This window comes from Ranitomeya imitator, chromosome 6 (genome assembly GCF_032444005.1).
Source record: "Ranitomeya imitator isolate aRanImi1 chromosome 6, aRanImi1.pri, whole genome shotgun sequence".
Taxonomy (NCBI): Eukaryota; Metazoa; Chordata; class Amphibia; order Anura; family Dendrobatidae; genus Ranitomeya; species Ranitomeya imitator.
This window is the reverse complement of record NC_091287.1, coordinates 293,908,224-293,927,333: the sequence shown is the minus strand read 5'-3', so window position 1 is coordinate 293,927,333 and position 19,110 is coordinate 293,908,224. Positions and strand designations below refer to the sequence as shown.

Below are 19,110 nucleotides of genomic sequence, written 5' to 3'. Positions count from 1 at the left end.
GCAAAAAAAAAAAAAAAAAAGTAAAGTGTAATTCTCTGTCCTCTGATGTGATCGCACATCAGAGGACAGAGAAATAGGGGGATTCGGGGACCCTAGCATACTCACCTAGGTCCCTGGATCCTCTTGCTGCTCCTCCTGGCCGCCGGCAGAAGAACATGGCGGACGCATGCCCAGTGCGCCCGCCATCTGTCTCCATCTGCCGGCCGGCAGGAGAACAGCAGTTAGGGTTAGGGTTAGGGGTAGGGTTAGGGTAGGGTTAGGGGTAGGGTTAGGGGTAGGGGTAGGGGTAGGGTTAGGGTAGGGTTAGGGCTAGGGTTAGGTTAGGGGTAGGGTTACGGCTAGGGTTAGGTTAGGGGTAGGGTTAGGTTAGGGGTAGGGTTACGGCTAGGGTTAGGTTAGGGGTAGGGTTAGGGGTAGGGTTAGGTTAGGGGTAGGGTTGGGGCTAAATTTAGGGTTAGGGTTGGGGCTAAATTTAGGGTTAGGGTTGGGGCTAAATTTAGGGTTAGGCTTCTTTCACACTTACGTCGGTACGGGGCCGTCGCAATGCGTCGGCCCGACATACCGACGCACGTTGTGAAAATTGTGCACAACGTGGGCAGCAGCTGTAGTTTTTCAATGCATCCGCTGCCCAATCTATGTCCTGGGGAGGAGGAGGCGGAGTTACGGCCACGCATGCGCGGTCAGAAATGGCGGATGCGACGTACAAAAAAACATTTCATTGAACGTTTTTTTGTGCCGACGCTCCGCCAAAACACAACTGATCCAGTGCACGACGGACGCGACGTGTGGCCATCCGTCACGATCCGTCGGCAATACTATGGGCAAAAAACGCATCCTGCGGGCACATTTGCAGGATCCGTTTCTTGTCCAAAACGACGGATTGCGACGGAATGCCAAACAACGCAAGTGTGAAAGTAGCCTTAGGGCTAGGGTTAGGGTTGGGGCTAAAGTTAGGGCTAGGGTTGGGGCTAAAGTTAGGGTTAGAGCTGGGATTAGGTTTAGGGTTTGGATTAGGGTTGGTATTAGGGTTAGGGTTGGCATTAGGGTTACGCTTGGGATTAGGGTTAGGTTTGGGATTAGGGTTAAGGTTAGGGTTGTGATTAGGGGTGTATTGGGATTAGGGTTAGGGTTGAGATTAGGATTAGGGGTGTGTTGGATTTAGGGTTTTGATTAGGGTTATGGTTAGGGTTGACATTAGGGTTGTTTTGGGGTAAGGGTTGTGATTATGGTTAGGGTTAGTGATTAGGATTATGGATCAGGTTAGGGTTAGGGGTTGGAGCTAGAATTGGGGGGTTTCCACTGTTTAGGTACATCAGGGGGGTCTCCAAACACGACAGCCAATTTTGCGCTCAAAAAGTCAAATGGTGCTCCCTCCCTTCTGAGCTCTGCCGTGCGCCCAAACAGTGGGTTACCCCCACATATGGGGCATCAGCGTACTCGGGATAAATTGGACAACAACTTCTGGGGTCCAATTTCTCTTGTTACCCTTGTGAAAATAAAAACTTGGGGGCTACAAAATCTTTTTTGTGAAAAAAAAAAATATTTTTTATTTTCACGACTCTGCATTCTAAACTTCTGTGAAGCACTTGGGCATTCAAAGTTCTCACCACACATCTAGATAAGTTCCTTGGGGGGTCTAGTTTCCAAAATGGGGTCACTTGTGGGGGGTTACTACAGTTTAGGTATATCAGGGGCTCTGCAATCGCAACATAATGCCCACAGACCATTCTATCAAAGTCTGCATTCCAAAAAGGCGCTCCTTCCCTTCCGAGCTCTGCCGTGCGCCCAAACAGTGGTTTACCCCCACATATGGGGTACCAGCATACTCAAGACAAATTGGACAACAACTTTTGGGGTCCAATTTCTCTTGTTACCCTTGTAAAAATAAAAACTTGGGGGCTACAATATCTTTTTTGTGGAAAAAAAAAATATTTTTTATTTTCACGGCTCTGCATTATAAACTTCTGTGAAGCACTTGGGCATTCAAGGTTCTCACCACACATCTAGATAAGTTCCATGGGGGGTCTAGTTTCCAAAATGGGGTCACTTGTGGGGGATTTCTACTGTTTAGGCACATCAGGGGCTCTCCAAACGCGACATGGCGTCCGATCTCAATTCCAGCCAATTCTACATTGAAAAAGTAAAACGGCACTCCTTCTCTTCCAAGCTCTGCGGTGCGCCCTAGCAGTGGTTTACCCCCACATATTGGGTATCAGCGTACTCAGGAGAAATTGCACAACAACTTTTGTGGTCTAATTTCTCCTGTTACCCTTGTGAAAATAAGAATTTGTGGGCAAAAAGATCATTTTTGTGTAAACAAAAGCGATTTTTTTATTTTCACGGCTCTACGTTATAAACTTCTGTGAAGCACTTGGGGGTTCAAAGTGCTCGCCACACATCTAGATAAGTTCCTTAAGGGGTCTAGTTTCCAAAATGGTGTCACTTGTGGGGGGTTTCCACTGTTTAGGCACATCAGGGGCTCTCTAAACGTGACATGGCGTCCGATCTCAATTCCAGCCAATTCTGCATTGAAAAAGTCAAACGGCGCTCCTTCACTTCTAAGTTCTGCGGTGCGCCCTAACAGTGGTTTACCCCCACATATGGGGTATTGGCGTATTCAGGAGAAATTGCATAACAAAATTTATGGTTACATTTCTGTTTTTACACTTGTGAAAATAAAAAAAATGGTTCTGAATTAAGATGTTTGCAAAAAAAAGTTAAATGTTCATTTTTTCCTTCCACATTGTTTCAGTTCCTGTGAAGCACGTAAAGGGTTAATAAACTTCTTGAATGTGGTTTTGAGAACCTTGAGGGGTGTAGTTTTTAGAATGGTGTCACACTTCATTATTTTCTATCATATAGACCCCTCAAAATGACTTCAAATGTGATGTGGTCCCTAAAAAAAAATGGTGTTGTAAAAATGAGAAATTGCTGGTCAACTTTTAACCCTTATAACTCCCTAACAAAAAAAAATTTTGTTTCCAAAATTGTGCTGATGTAAACTAGACATGTGGGAAATGTTATTTATTAACTATTTTTCGTGACATATCTCTCTGATTTAAGGGCATAAAAATACAAAGTTTGAAAATTGCAAAATTTTAAAAATTTTCGCCATATTTCCGTTTTTTTCATAAATAATCGCAAGTAATATCGAAAAAATGTTACCACTAACATGAAGTACAATATGTCACGAAAAAACAATCTCAGAATCAGCGGGATCCGTTGAAGCGTTCCAGAGTTATAACCTCATAAAGTGACAGTGGTCAGAATTGCAAAAATTGGCTCGGTCATTAAGTACCAAATTGGCTCTGTCACTAAGGGGTTAAAAACTCTGGTTACTAGTGGATACTTGTGGTCTTTTCCGATGAAGAAGTCTTTTGTACTTTGAAACGCGTAGAATAGACCACTATCCATTTGACAATCTGGGATATACGTCTCTTCATTGATCAGCAAGCATGGAAATTGTCCACATACCTCTCCTTTCTTTTCTGGATATCTTACACATTGTGTGGTTTTTTTAATTTGATAAAGATGCTGGTCCGGCGTTAAAATGCTTTATGACTATAAAACCTTATCATTGTTAAAGTATTTGATTTTTATTGATGCTTAGAGGAGTTGTGGCTTTTACAGCTCCTCCACCAGGTGAGCCTTAGCCAAGCACTTCCCCACTCTCCCTCCATAGGGTATGGCCCTATAGTTCGCTCTGTTCCCCACATTCCGATCTCTTCAGCCTGGCACTCGCCTCCTCCCCGGACTTTCCTTCTAAGCAGTGATGAATGGTGGGTTTGAGAACCCTGTCTAAGGATCAGTGGGGCCTCTGACAATCACAGATTTATCACTTCTTGTAGATTATGGTTTAATACTCATTTAGCCCTGCCTGACAAATATTAGTGCACTTCGTATACATATGTAATTTATATATCTGTTTGGATATACAGTACCATGTATATATAGTTGTCAGAGCAGCGTATGTGACGGTCTCCCAATGTGATAACTTGGAGTTCTAAATACTTTTTATGAAGTCAGTAAAACTGTCAGATTTCAGTAAAATACAAAATGCACCACTCATTTGGGGGTCAGATCTATGTTAAAGGGAATTTATCACCGGGATTATGCTCCCATCAGTTAGCATAAAGTAAACGGAGACCCTAATTCCAGCACTTTATCACTTAATGAATGTTTTAAAGTAGTCTTCATAAAATCCAAGATTCTCCTGCAGGAGAGCCGAGTGGTGTAGTGTCCTGTCATTTCATGTGCACATTTTCAGTAGTCCTCCCCTCAGTGGTACGCACAGTATGAAGACCAGGATGCAGTGCTCTGCTCGTTCTGCAGCAGGGGAGGCAGCCACGCATGAATACCAGGATGCAGTGCTCTGCTCGTGCTGCAGCAGGGGAGGCAGTCACACATGAATACCAGGATGCAGTGCTCTGCTCGTGCTGCAGCAAGGGAGGCAGCCACGCATGAATACCAGGATGCAGTGCTCTGCTCGTGCTGCAGCAGGGGAGGCAGCCACGCATGAATACCAGGATGCAGTGCTCTGCTCATGCTGCAGCAGGGGAGGCAGCCACGCATGAATACCAGGATGCAGTGCTCTGCTCGTGCTGCAGCAGGGGAGGCAGTCACACATGAATACCAGGATGCAGTGCTCTGCTCGTGCTGCAGCAAGGGAGGCAGCCAAGTATGAATACCAGGATGCAGTGCTCTGCTCATGCTGCAGCAGGGGAGGCAGCCACGCATGAATACCAGGATGCAGTGCTCTGCTCGTGCTGCAGCAAGGGAGGCAGCCAAGTATGAATACCAGGATGCAGTGCTCTGCTCGTGCTGCAGCAGGGGAGGCAGCCACGCATGAATACCAGGATGCAGTGCTCTGCTCGTGCTGCAGCAGGGGAGGCAGCCACGCATGAATACCAGGATGCAGTGCTCTGCTCATGCTGCAGCAGGGGAGGCAGCCAAGTATGAATACCAGGATGCAGTGCTCTGCTCGTGCTGCAGCAGGGGAGGCAGCCACGCATGAATACCAGGATGCAGTGCTCTGCTCGTGCTGCAGCAGGGGAGGCAGCCAAGTATGAATACCAGGATGCAGTGCTCTGCTCGTGCTGCAGCAGGGGAGGCAGCCACGCATGAATACCAGGATGCAGTGCTCTGCTCGTGCTGCAGCAGGGGAGGCAGCCAAGTATGAATACCAGGATGCAGTGCTCTGCTCGTGCTGCAGCAGGGGAGGCAGCCACGCATGAATACCAGGATGCAGTGCTCTGCTCGTGCTGCAGCTGATACATTCTGATCATAACAACTCTGGCAACCAGTAAGTGATACAGCGCTGGAATCGGGGTCTCTGTGACTACTTTTTTCTGCTTTTAGATGAGACAACATAAATCTGGTGACTGATCCCCATGTCCTACAATGCCAGTGATTACATCTTCCAGTAATTGTTCTCAAGTTCCGTATTCTATCCAGTAGAGTACTAGCAGAATTTCGTATCGGATTACTCCATTGTGACCGTTGTTGCATCCTGTGGTTACCAGTCATGGCACTATTCAAGCAAATAACTGTCTGGTGACCTTATCTGGATACCTGATATATGTATGGTTACATGATTAAAACAAAGTGTCTTGGAGATGTTTTGCTGAACCTTATGTGGCTCACACCCATTTATCCTATTAGGGTGGGGTCCGATGGGGTAGATATTTTCTGCAATAGGTTGCTGCAAATATTTTTTACAAGTAGATTTTGGATTCAAATCAGTAAGATTTTCTTGAGGTTTTATAACCCCTTCTGCATGTATTGTAAATGGTCACAGATTTGTAATATCGATAGAAAGTGTATCAAATCTCCCACATCTGAACTTGACTTTATAGTCTGGTGTCGCCGAGTTAATCATAAAATATCAACTTATGGTATATAGTAATTCGAGGTGATCCAAATCTATATGAAGGCATGTGAAGAGCGAGTCTGTCAGGACCGGTGATGTATGTCCTGGACTGCGATCCCTTCCTGTAATGTCATCTTTCCCCATGGCCCAGGTGTGGTCTAAACCTCCAGGCTGTTGGTGTGCTCCATGTGCTGCTCTTGCTGATTGGGAGCGGCACCTCTTACAATGCACATACTGGGCATGAGCGCGCTGGCTGGATCGTTCTTAAATGTTAACTGTTTAATCCAGGCGTCAGAAATAAAAACTCCGACCTTGTGGTTACCAGGTAAGCGAGCTGGCTCTTTACTGTTGTACCTTTTCTCTTCCAGATGCACACATAGTTCTGTGGTCTCCCAGTGGGGAGAAATACGTCGTGGTCATACATGACAAAGTGGATGTGTACTCTCTTGAAACCGCATCGGTTACTGGTACAGTCAAGAACCCAAAAAGGATCTCGTCAGTGCGATTCATTACAGTAAGCAGGCAGGCTGATTTATTGCACAGCCTCCTTTATTCCCCTACTTATTAGTTTTTTTTCTTCCAGTTTCTCTTTTTTTCCACTTATTATATTCTCTAACAATTAGGTACAGAGCTGCCTCCCCCAATCTTCTATATAAATGTGTTATCTGTATTGTGTGGCCATTCCTTATTCTTCCTGGCTGCAGACATTGGACAGTTGAGCTGCCACCGCATTACTTTGTCGACGGGTGCCTCCAACTATTGTCTAATGTGAACGTCTATGTAAAATAAAGTATTACTATAGCATTGGACTGAACGTGACAGGTCACATAGTGGTGATCACTTTAAGGAATGGGCGTCTTCTAGTTAGCAGCCTATGGGAAAACCATGTTGTGATGTCTGACTGATCAGCACTATTGTATAAAGTTGCATTCACATGTCTGTGCTTCATAGTTTGTGTGCGGACTGTGATTTCTGGACCGTCAGCAGCTCTTTATTATTCCAGTGAGATCCGCGTCCAGTCCAGGAAGGCATCATGCATACACAGACATGCAGCCCATTCCTGATATTCAACATATTCAAATAGTATGGCAGGTCCCAGGTGTAATCCCGGTGTCGGATATGTATTCTGATATATGGAAAGAGGATACACTGTACAGCCTGAAAAAAACTAGCAAGAGCTTGGCATTCAGGTGCCTCAATGGTCAAAGGTATTATTGAAATCCACCGCACTCCCTGTGTGGAATATCTTAGAAACAAAAGGATTTTTTTGAAACTTGCTAATTTATTCAAGTGAAAAACAGAAATCAATCAAATGTGACAGATCAAATAGTAGGTACAAGCGACTCAATCTGATGTGACGTTTCGACCCTCCCGGGTCTTACTCTAAAGTCGCACAGTGATGTCTTTAGTTGAAGTCGTTCATCTTCGCTTTTCTTCTTCATTCGACAGACCGCCATCAATTCTTCCAGCCAGGATCTTTATTGCTGTCCATCCATGCTGGGGTCACAGGAGATATTATTGTGTTCAAGGTGTTAACCCCTTCATGACCCAGCCTATTTTGACCTTAAAGACCTTGCCGTTTTTTGCAATTCTGACCAGTGTCCCTTCATGAGGTAATAACTCAGGAACGCTTCAACGGATCCTAGCGGTTCTGAGATTGTTTTTTCGTGACATATTGGGCTTCATGTTAGTGGTAAATTTAGGTCAATAAATTCTGTGTTTATTTGTGATAAAAACGGAAATTTGGCGAAAATTTTGAAAATTTCGCAATTTTCACATTTTGAATTTTTATTCTGTTAAACCAGAGAGTTATGTGACACAAAATAGTTAATAAATAACATTTCCCACACGTCTACTTTACATCAGCACAATTTTGGAAACAAAATTTTTTTTTGCTAGGAAGTTATAAGGGTTAAAATTTGACCAGCGATTTCTCATTTTTACAACGAAATTTACAAAACCATTTTTTTTAGGGACCACCTCACATTTGAAGTCAGTTTGAGGGGTCTATATGGCTGAAAATACCCAAAAGTGACAACATTCTAAAAACTGCACCCCTCAAGGTACTCAAAACCACATTCAAGAAGTTTATTAACCCTTCAGGTGCTTCACAGCAGCAGAAGCAACATGGAAGGAAAAAATGAACATTTAACTTTTTAGTCACAAAAATGATATTTCAGCAACAATTTTTTTATTTTCCCAATGGTAAAAGGAGAAACTGAACAACGAAAGTTGTTGTCCAATTTGTCCTGAGTACGCTGATACCTCATATGTGGGGGTAAACCACTGTTTGGGCGCACGGCAGGGCTTTGAAGGGAAGGAGCGCCATTTGACTTTTTGAATGAAAAATTGGCTGCACTCTTTAGCGGACACCATGTCACGTTTGGAGAGCCCCCGTGTGCCTAAAAATTGGAGCTCCCCCACAAGTGACCCCATTTTGGAAACTAGACGCCCCAAGGAACTTATCTAGATGCATAGTGAGCCCTTTAAACCCCCAGGTGCTTCACAAATTGATCCGTAAAAATGAAAAAGTACTTTTTTTTTCACAAAATATTTCTTTTCGCCTCAATTTTTTCATTTTCACATGGGCAATAGGATAAAATGGATCATAAAATTTGTTGAGCAATTTCTCCCGAGTACGGCGATACCTCATATGTGGGGGTAAACCACTGTTTGGTCACACGGCAGGGCTCGGAAGGGAAGGCGCGCCTTTTGACTTTTTGAATGGAAAATTAGCTCCAATTGTTAGCGGACACCATGTCGCATTTGGAGAGCCCCTGTGTGCCTATGCAATGGAGCTCCCCCACAAGTTACCCCATTTTGGAAACTAGACCCCCCCCAAGGAACTTATCTAGATGCATACTGAGCACTTTAAACCCCCAGGTGCTTCACAGAAGTTTATAATGCAGAGCCATGAAAATAAAAAATAATTTTTCTTTTCTCAAAAATGATTTTTTAGCCTGGAATTTCCTATTTTGCCAATGGTAATAGGAGAAATTGGACCACAAATGTTGTTGTCCAGTTTGTCCTGAGTACGCAGATACCCCATATGTGGGGGTAAACCACTGTTTGGGCGCACGGCAGGGCTCAGAAGGGAAGGCACGCCATTTGGCTTTTTAAATGGAAAATTAGCTCCAATCATTAGCGGACACCATATCGCGTTTGGAGAGCCCCTGTGTGCCTAAACATTGGAGATCCCCCACAAATGACCCCATTTTGGAAACTAGACCCCCAAAGGAACTAATCTAGATGTGTGGTGAGCACTTTAAACCCCCAGGTGCTTCACAGAAGTTTATAACGCAGAGCCATGAAAATAATAAAAAAAAAATTTATTTTCTCAAAAATGATTTTTTAGCCCGTAATTTTTTATTTTCCCAAGGGTAACAGGAGAAATTTGACCCCAAAAGTTGTTGTCCAGTTTGTCCTGAGTATGCTGATACCCCATATGTGGGGGTAAACCACTGTTTAGGCACATGCTGGGGCTCGGAAGTGAAGTAGTGACGTTTTGAAATGCAGACTTTGATGGAATGCTCTGCGGGCGTCACGTTGCGTTTGCAGAGCCCCTGATGTGGCTAAACAGTAGAAACCCCCCACAAGTGACCCCATTTTGGAAACTAGACCCCCCCAAGGAACTTATCTAGATATGTGGTGAGCACTTTGAACCCCCAAGTGCTTCACAGACGTTTACAACGCAGAGCCGTGAAAATAAAAAATCATTTTTCTTTCCTCAAAAATGATGTTTTAGCAAGCAATTTTTTTTATTTTCTCAAGGGTAACAGGAGAAATTGGACCCCAGTAATTGTTGCGCAGTTTGTCCTGAGTATGCTTGTACCCCATATGTGGGGGTAAACCACTGTTTGGGCACACGTCGGGGCTCGGAAGTGAGGGAGCACCATTTGACTTTTTGAATACAAGATTGGCTGGAATCAATGGTGGCGCCATGTTGCGTTTGGAGACCCCCTGATGTGCCTAAACAGTGGAAACCCCTCAATTCTACCTCCAACACTAACCCCCCCACACCCCTAATGCTAATCCCAACTGTAGCCATAACCCCAACACAACCCTAACCCCCCCACACCCCTAACCCTAATCCCAACTGTAGCCGTAACCCTAACCACAACCCTAATTCCAACCTAACCCTAAGGCTATGTGCCAACGTTGCGGATTCGTATGAGATTTTTCAGCACCATTTTTGAAAAATCCGCAGGTAAACGGCACTGCGTTTTACCTGCGGATTTACCGCGGATTTCCAGTGTTTTTTGTGCGGATTTCACCTGCGGATTCTTATTGAGGAACAGGTGTAAAACGCTGCGGAATCCGCACAAAGAATTGACATGCTGCGGAAAATACAACGCAGCGTTCCCGCGTGGTATTTTCCGCACCATGGGCACAGCGGATTTGGTTTTCCATATGTTTACATGGTACTGTAAACCTGATGGAACACTGCTGCGGATCCGCAGCCAAATCCGCACCGTGTGCACATAGCCTAATTCTAAAGGTATGTGCACACGCTGCGGAAAACGCTGCGGATCCGCAGCAGTTTCCCATGAGTTTACAGTTCAATGTAAACCTATGGGAAACAAAAATGGCTGTACACATGCTGCAGAAAAACTGCACGGAAACGCAGGGATTTACATTCCGCAGCATGTCACTTCTTTCTGCGGATTCCGCAGCGGTTTTACAACTGCTCCAATAGAAAATCGCAGTTGTAAAACCGCAGTGAAATGCGCAGAAAAACCGCGGTAAATCCACAGCGGTTTAGCACTGCGGATTTATCAAATCCTCTGGAAAAATCCGCAGAGGAACAGAATACGTGGGCACATACCGAAACCCTAACCCTACCCCTAACCCTACCCCTAGTTCTTACCCCAACCTTAGTGAAAAAAAAAAAAATCTTTATTTTTTTTATTGTCCCTACCTATGAGGGTGACAAAGGGGGGGGGGGGGGGGGGGGGGGTCATTTACTATTTTTTTTTTTTTATTTTGATCACTGAGATAGGTTATATCTCAGTGATCAAAATTCACTCTGGAACGAATCTGCCGGCCGGCCGATTCGGCGGGCGCACTACACATGCGCCCGCCATTTTGGAAGATGGCGGCGCCCAGGAAAGAAGACGGACGGACCCCGGGAGGCTAGGTAAGTATAAGGGGGGGAGATCAGGGCCCGGGGGGGGGGGCGTGGGTGGATCGGAGCATGGGGGTGGTGGATTGGAGCACGGAGTGGGGGATCGCTGTGCGGGCGGGTGGATCGGAGCACGGGGGGGGATCGCTGTGCGAGGGGGGATCGGAGTGCGGGGGGGTTTGATTGGAGCACGGGGGGAGCGGACAGGAGGACGGGGGAGCGGAGCACAGGACGGAGGGGAGCGGACCACAGATCGGAGGGCTGGGGGGGCGATCGGTGGGGTGGGGTGGGTGCACATAAGTGTTTCCTGCCATGGCCGATGATATTGCAGCATCGGCCATGGCTGGATTGTAATATTTCACCAGTTTTTTAGGTGAAATATTACAAATCGCTCTGATTGGCAGTTTCACTTTCAACAGCCAATCAGAGCGATCGTAGCCACGGGGGGGGGGGGGGTGAAGCCACCCCCCCCTGGGCTAAACTACCACTCCCCCTGTCCCTGCAGATCGGGTGAAATGGGAGTTAACCCTTTCACCCGATCTGCAGGGACGCGATCTTTCCATGACGCATATGCTGCGTCATGGGTCGGAATGGCACCGACTTTCATGACGCAGCGTATGCGTCAAAGGTCGGGAAGGGGTTAAGAGCATATGGTTGTGGCCAGGCTCAGTGCCTTTGATCAAAGGCTACATGATCAAAGGCACTGAGCTTGGCCACAACCATATGCTCTTAACACCTTGAACACAGTAATATCTCCTGTGACCCCAGCATGGATGGACAGCAATAAAGATCCTGGCTGGAAGAATTGATGGCGGTCTGTCGAATGAAGAAGAAAAGCAAAGATGAACGACTTCAACTAAAGACATCACTGTGCGACTTTAGAGTAAGACCTGGGAGGGTCGACACGTCACATCAGATTGAGTCGCTTGTACCTACTATTTGATCTGTCACATTTGATTGATTTCTGTTTTTCACTTGAATAAATTAGCAAGTTTCAAAAAAATCCTTTTGTTTCTTAGATATTCCACACAGGGAGTGCGGTGGATTTCAATAATACTGATACTAGACCTACGGTCTGTCTCACCAGCACCCCGATCTAAATTTAGAGTGCAGGCCAAATTATATATATCAATGGTCAAAGGAACATTAAAGGGGGCTATCCCATGAAAACAAGTTATCACCTATTCATGGCCCCAGCGGTCAGACCCCAACTGATATTAGAATGGGGAATTTTTATCCCCGATTAGGCACGCTGATCCCCATTCTGTCACGGCTTCATACATTCTTTCTGAGGCTGTTGGAATAAGCAGAGCGCCGAGCCCCATAGGTAATGACAGCGCTCTGGTGTGCCATTCTGAGGATAAAGGTGCTCTGTTCTTCCGATCGGGGCTAATCACAGCGGTCCTGTTAGAATTGGACCAACGCAGCAGCTGCCTAGTCTGTGTAATGGCTGAGTGCTGCAGTATGGGACCTGTAACTTGCTGTGCTCGGGGCAGTAGTATGGGCTGTATGGGTCCTAGTGACTCTCACACCTACATCAGGTTCTTCTGCAACTCGTAACACATTGTGCAACCACATAAATACCTGCCATTTGTACTTGCTGTTTTATTATTTGCTATGTATTCCCTTATAGTCAGATGTGTGGATGACATTTTGACAATGTTGCTGGAAGCTTTTGTTACATATTGGAGGCACACCATATTATGTGAACCTGGTATCAGCTATTCAGTATCAACAGTGTTGCTTGACAGTTTGTGAACCCTTCGGAATTCTCTATATTTTTGCATAAAAATGACTTAAAGCTACATCAGAACTTCACACAAGTGCTATAAGTACATAAAGAGAACCAGATCATAGAAATGAGTCAAAAATATTAGACTTTGTAATTTTTTTTTAACTTAGGACAATGATCCAATATGCAGAAATATAGAAAAAGTTGAAGAATTCCCAAACTAGAGAGCAGCGTTACATGTGACCTGAGTTACTGTGACATTTTGCATTAATGTTATAGCAGTGGTGTCAAACTGCATTCCTCGAGGGCCTCAAACCATGCGTGTTTTCAAGATTTCCTTAGCATTGCACAAGGTGCTGGAATCATTCTGTGAAGGTGATTAAATTATCACCTGTGCAATACAAGGAAATCCTGAAAACATGACTGTTTGCAGCCCTCGAGGAATGCAGTTTGACACCACTGTGTTATAGCACCCTTTTTTGCTGGTTTTCGTCAATCATTCACTATGAAACTGTTCCAATGTTTGTATTCTTATTGAATGAAGACCGTGTAACTGGTCCCTAATTCTTAATCTCCAGGATACACTCCTAGTTGTGGCTGGAGATGACGAATTTATCAGATTATATGACACAGACTCCCAAAAATGCCTCTGCGAGTTTAAGGCTCATGAAACAAGGTAAGCTTGATTATTTTTTTTTATTTTCTTACTGTAGTCATGGTGCTGAATTTGTCAATAATACTTTTTTGTTCCTTATTTAACAGAGTGAAAAGTCTCTACTCCTTTGACTATAAAGGGTCTCCGATTCTTGTATCTTCATCAAGTGATGGTTATGTGAAGATGTGGAGATTAGACTTAAATAAGGTGAGAAAGAAGCAAAAGTGCACATTTTTGATCCATCTAAAATACAATGTGCACTTATTCAAATGTGCATTCATCAAAGCTTTGACACCAGAAATTTGCTAAATTTTGTTGCAACTCTGTATTGTGCCATAATTCATGCCAGTTTCCCACGGCTCCAACAAAATGGATGGAGATGGAACTGGATGGTGACAGGACCGGGACCCCACAGCGCACCTAATTAACGATGAACTGTGACGTTGCCTATGCCAGAAATCTCACTCCAGTACCTGACTGGAGGGAGATTTGCAGCATGATTCGTGCCACTCGTCAGACGCACAAGATTCATGAAGGGGCAGCATCTGACTCCAGCATGCTCCATCATCAAGACAGGCGTGAGCAACTCTGAGCTTAATGAATTTGGCCCAATGTGTTTTATGCGTTGTGTTTAGAGGACATATTTGTTTCGCTGGAGAATGAGGCTTCTTCAGTTCACTTGTGCATATTGGGCTCTTTCAGTGTACACTAATGAGAAACTATTTTCAAGTTTAGCTTCAAATTCTCAATGGCTTTGCAGCTGCTCCAAAACATGAGCGCTTTTTTAAGCCAGGCTTGCTGTAAAGTTTAGGGCTTCTATATGGTAATTGGATCTTGTCTAATTTAAGTTCCCTTGCAGACGGCAGCAGCTTTTCTTTCTGGTTTTCCCTCTCTTTTGCTGCTTTTCTATTACCCCTGACCTTCTAGGGCATGATGCAGAGAATCGGTCACCACCTGCACCATGTTTCATGTTTGGGGAAAGGATGTGTTTTCATTATGTAGTGTTCGGCCTTGTTTCGGAACCAGTTCTGGCAAACTAGAATAGAGGAAGTCTTGTACAAGGATTTGGTAGCTGATTATTTTTTTTTTTTTTTTACTTGGGGAAATAAGCTGCTAAGGAGCTAGAGTCTTGCAGAGGTTGGCCGACTACTAGCTAATGTGTATGGCCAGCCTCTGGATATGTTCACACAGTGCTGGGTGTTTTCTTCGACAAGAAAATTGTAGATTGCTGGCAGGAAAAATATTTTTAAAGCCGTTTTATGCACTCACTGAAGTTTTATGAAAAAATGCTCAAAAAAGCAAGAAATCTAAAATGCACAGTGTGAGTGAGATGTTAGAAATCTATATGTATGTATCTAGATGTATTTGCTATAAAACACTACTTTTTTTTTCTCCCCCACATAAAAAATACAGCAAAAAACGCTACGTGTAAACAAGCCGTTTAGACCTCCAAATGCCCTTCAGAGACATAGATTTAAACAATAGTATGCAGGGAATTTGCAGCTCTGTATAAGAAAAGCTAACACTGCAGTGGCGTTATATTCCCACTATGCACCTGACCATAAAATGAGAATGAGATTTACTTAAAGGTAAAGTGGTTGTCTCAGAACGATTATCCTGTGTCCCCATCTCCAAGCCGACCATTAGAACTGGTGTCACAAGCTCCATCTCACCGAACTGCGTGATGCTTATGGACACCTTCTTCTGGCCTGAATTGCTCACCTTTTTAAGTTTCCAGGTGCTTCTCCTGACCGTCTGCCTTTGTACGTCAGTTTCGCACTCTTTGCCTTCTCACACTGCAGTAGGACTAAAGCTGGCCATACACCTAGGATATGTCGGCTGAATGTTTATTTGGATGGCTGCTCTCCGGATTTCCCCATAGACATGAGCACTTGGCCGAGCATTTATCTGTGCCCAATGGGGAAAGAGGTGAAAGCCATTACCAGGAGCTTATCACCCCAGATCACAAACGGGTTGGCTGCCAAAAGCCCAACAGCCTGGTGCTTCCCTCCACCAACATCATCTGTAAGGGCACAGTCAGGAGACCCACACATAGATCAGATAATTGGTCAGTCCTACCAAAATCAGCGAGTTCAGCCAACTTTATGGGAACGAATATTGTCAGATTCCTGATTTCTGGCCATTATATCACTTGTATTCAGCATTTTAGGGACTGTGGACAGATTTTTAGACGAGACAAAACATCAGTGTGAGAAGCATATCTTTCTGATGTGTTACAAAGTCTCTTATCTTCATTTGTGCTATTGATTTATGGGGGAAAAATGTAGTTACTAGGTTACTGCCGTGTCATAAAACATTTATCATGTCATGGCGACATGAGAAGCTTAATTAGTGTGGATCCAGGTGCAGAAATCCCTACAGATCCCTTAAAGTGGTGGTTGTTAGCGGCACAGAGCTCAGCCGAGTGAGAAACCTTTTGTTTCATAGAATCAGTGGTTGCCATCAATAACTTTCTGACCACAGCCACCACTAGGAGATTCATCCAGCGCTACTGCCAATGGAGCTGGTGTCCTGTGCCCTGAGCTCCCTCTACTGGTGGATAATGGTGCATGCTGGTAAAATTGGAAATTATTTACAAAGGCGTGTGTGTAGATGTAATAAATATATATCTTGTGTGTGTATATAGTGTATATATATATTTTTTTTATTTATATTCAGATGAACTCTGAGCCTACATTGCTTTCTGAGGTTTCCACGTCCGCCAGGCTTACGTGTCTTTCAGTATGGTATCCTAGAGTCAGTGAAAACAAAAGAAACCCTGAAACCTCTGGTAAGATGGCACTTTTTGTGGGGTTTTATTCTTGTCCTATTTTCTGTATTTTTTCATTTGAGTATTAGTGATACATGAACAGAGACATTTTTTTCCTCTGTTTCCCAGTAGCTTTTGTAGCATAATGGAGCCTGGTGGTCAAACAGCGCTTCCTGTTTTACTTTGGTCAGGGAATCGGGGGCAGTTATTAGCCCCCTCTGACCTTTCCCTGATGCCTCTGGCTGTCAGTTCATGCAGCTGTGCATCCTGCTCAGCAATAGGGAAAAAAAGTCCGCTTGTAAGATTAACCCCTACCACTCCACGTAGCACAGGAATCCAGCTGCTGTGTTCAGGGTGGGGAGTTTTCATGATGCATCTGGGTTTTTATACTGTCTGCATTGGTTTGATTTTTAGAAAAAGTATCAGACTGTCCCAAGAAGAAAAGAAAAGTCCCCAAGGAGCAAACCGAAGAAACGAGCACAAAGCCACAAAGCGAGGACCAGACGATGCGCAAGAAGAGGAAGCGTACAGATAAACTAAAAACACCAACAAAGAAACACAATAAGGACTAAGCTTCAAATCTGACTAAATAGGTTTTATTCTCTTTCCCACTGTCAATAGTCACACATATAATACACAAGTAAAATATATTTCCTGACAAATGACATTATTTCTTTAATCCTTCAATGTTCCAGCTGGTATTGATATTCCGATCACAAACCTTTCCTATACAAATACAGGCCATTTACTCGGCACAGCCGTGCGGTCTAACCCAAGCATATAAAAAGCATCCAGATAATGTGTATTTTGGTTATTACACGAGCTATGTAAACCTGTAGAGCAGAACAGTGTGTAAGTTATATGCACGCAATACCAGAGAGGAGGCACTGACATTCGCTGGTGTATTCTCCTCCACTGATCCTCAGTGCTTTTCGTTTTTTGGGTGCATCTTTCCCTCATTCCCAGGTGAAACTTGGCCAGCCCATTGCTCTCTGTAGTTTTGCAAGTATGTAAAGGTCCAGCAGTCACTGTGCACTCTTCCTCCTGACCCCACTGCTAACAGTGGGCATCTCTTTAGTCTACAGGTACAGTACTTTCACCTAGTAGCAGATGCTATTGCACATGAGCACGTCCTCATGCTCATTAACGGGAATCTGTCACAATGTTTGAATGATCTAAACTATTATCTCCTTGAAGACATCCGCCATACATGTACGGGGCTACAGGAGGTGCATTCCCGCAAACGAAGTATGTGTACAACTTGACGATCGCACAGGCTCCCACCAAGCTCCAGTGCAATCAAAAGCTTGTCAGTGCTATATAAGCGCTGACACCCTGCAGCAACCCCCACGATCTGTTAGCGCCGATCGTGAGTGTTTAATCCCTCTGATGCTCCTCAATAGTGACAGCTTCATCAATCGGCATTACAGAGGGACTGAGCTCCCTCTGTGCTCTGATCGGCACAACGCAATTGTGATCTTGTTGTTCCGATGGTATCCATGGTGACCGACAGAAGGCCACATCGAGGTACGCTGGCCTGTAAGTTACTGCTCAGAGCAGGAGCTGACATGCCTCCTCCCTGTCTGCCAAATGCTGAAAAAGCATTGCAGAGTATTACATCAGCAATCAGGGCAAGGAGAGTTGATGTCACTTCCTGGGAAGGTAAAGTTAAAAAAAAAAAAAAAAAAGTTTAAACTGTAAAAGTAATTTAAAAGAAAATTAAAAATCCAAAAAAAGAACAATATTAATCCGATAAATACATATTTATATTAAAAACAAACAACAAAGTGCAAGTATTTGGTACCGCAGCGTCTGGAACGATCTAACTTATAAAACCGTCACGTTAATTAAACCCCTTCAGTGAATGCCATAAAAACAAAGTAGCAAAAAACTAAGCTTTTTTTTTTTTTATCATACCACTGATCAAAAAGTCAAATGTAAATAAAAATGGTATATAGCGGAAAATGTAATCTAGTCCTGCAAAAAAACAAGCCGCCATACAGCTGTCAGCAGAAAAATAAAAAAAGTTATAGCTCTCAGAATACAGAGAGGCAAAAATAATTCTTTTTTCTATAAAATAGTTTGTGTAAAAGCACCAAAACCTAAAAAACTGATGGTGAGGTATTGCTGTAATGGTACGGACCCGAAGAATAAAGCTGCCTTATCAATTTTACCACATGAGGAATGGCATAAAAACAAAACCCAGGGCAATATTCCTGAATTGCTGGGGTTCCACTGTTACGGCACATCAGGGGCCCGGCAAACATGACATGGTGTCCGCTATTCCAGCCAATTTTCTGTGTCAAAAGGCTCCTTCCCTTCCTAGCCCTGTTGTGCGCCCAAACAGAAGTTTTCTTACACATTGGGTACCTGCGTACTCGGGAGAAATTGCACAAGTTGTACATTCAATTTTCTCCTGTTAACCATGTGAAAATGTAATATTTGGGGCTAAATGTACATTTTTATGGGAAAACTTAAAATGTTCATTTTTTTTTTCCTTCCACATTGCTTAAATTCCTGTGAAGCACCTGAAGGGTTAATAAACTTCTTGAATGTGGTTTTGAGCACCTTGAGGGGTGCAGTTTTTAGAATGGTGTCACTTTTGAGTATTTTCTGTCGCTTGGGACTCTGTCACTTCAGTTGCGATGTGGTCCCTACAAAAATTGGTTTTGTAAATTGTGGGAAAAATAAGAAATTTACAAACTTTTAACTTTTAACCATTCTAGCTGCTTAACAAAAAATTGTTTAAAAATGGTTATGTAAAGTAGACATGTGGTAAATGTTATTTGTAAATTATTTTGTATTAACTAAAGTGAAAGTTTTAAAATTGTGAAATTTTCAGTTTTTGCCCAAAATTCCCATATCTTGACATTAATCCAAAACCTAAATCTACCAGAACCATAAAGTACAATGTGTCACAAGAAGACATTCTCCGAATCACTGGGCTTTGTTGAATCGTTCT

At 43.9% G+C, this 19,110-nt stretch overlaps 1 protein-coding gene across 1 annotated transcript in view; it reads left to right on the top strand.

Moving 5' to 3' along the window:
* Positions 1 to 18,705, top strand: part of PAK1IP1 (PAK1 interacting protein 1) — a 53,780-nt gene extending 35,075 nt beyond the window's left edge. The window contains exons 6-11 of the mRNA XM_069730668.1: positions 6,238 to 6,383; positions 13,302 to 13,399; positions 13,486 to 13,585; positions 16,058 to 16,169; positions 16,563 to 17,650; positions 17,779 to 18,705. Coding sequence (XP_069586769.1) covers positions 6,238 to 6,383; positions 13,302 to 13,399; positions 13,486 to 13,585; positions 16,058 to 16,169; positions 16,563 to 16,720 — 614 coding nt within the window. The 3' untranslated portion in view covers positions 16,721 to 17,650; positions 17,779 to 18,705. The remainder of the gene's footprint in view (positions 1 to 6,237; positions 6,384 to 13,301; positions 13,400 to 13,485; positions 13,586 to 16,057; positions 16,170 to 16,562; positions 17,651 to 17,778) is intronic.
* The last annotated feature ends 405 nt before the right edge of the window (positions 18,706 to 19,110 follow it).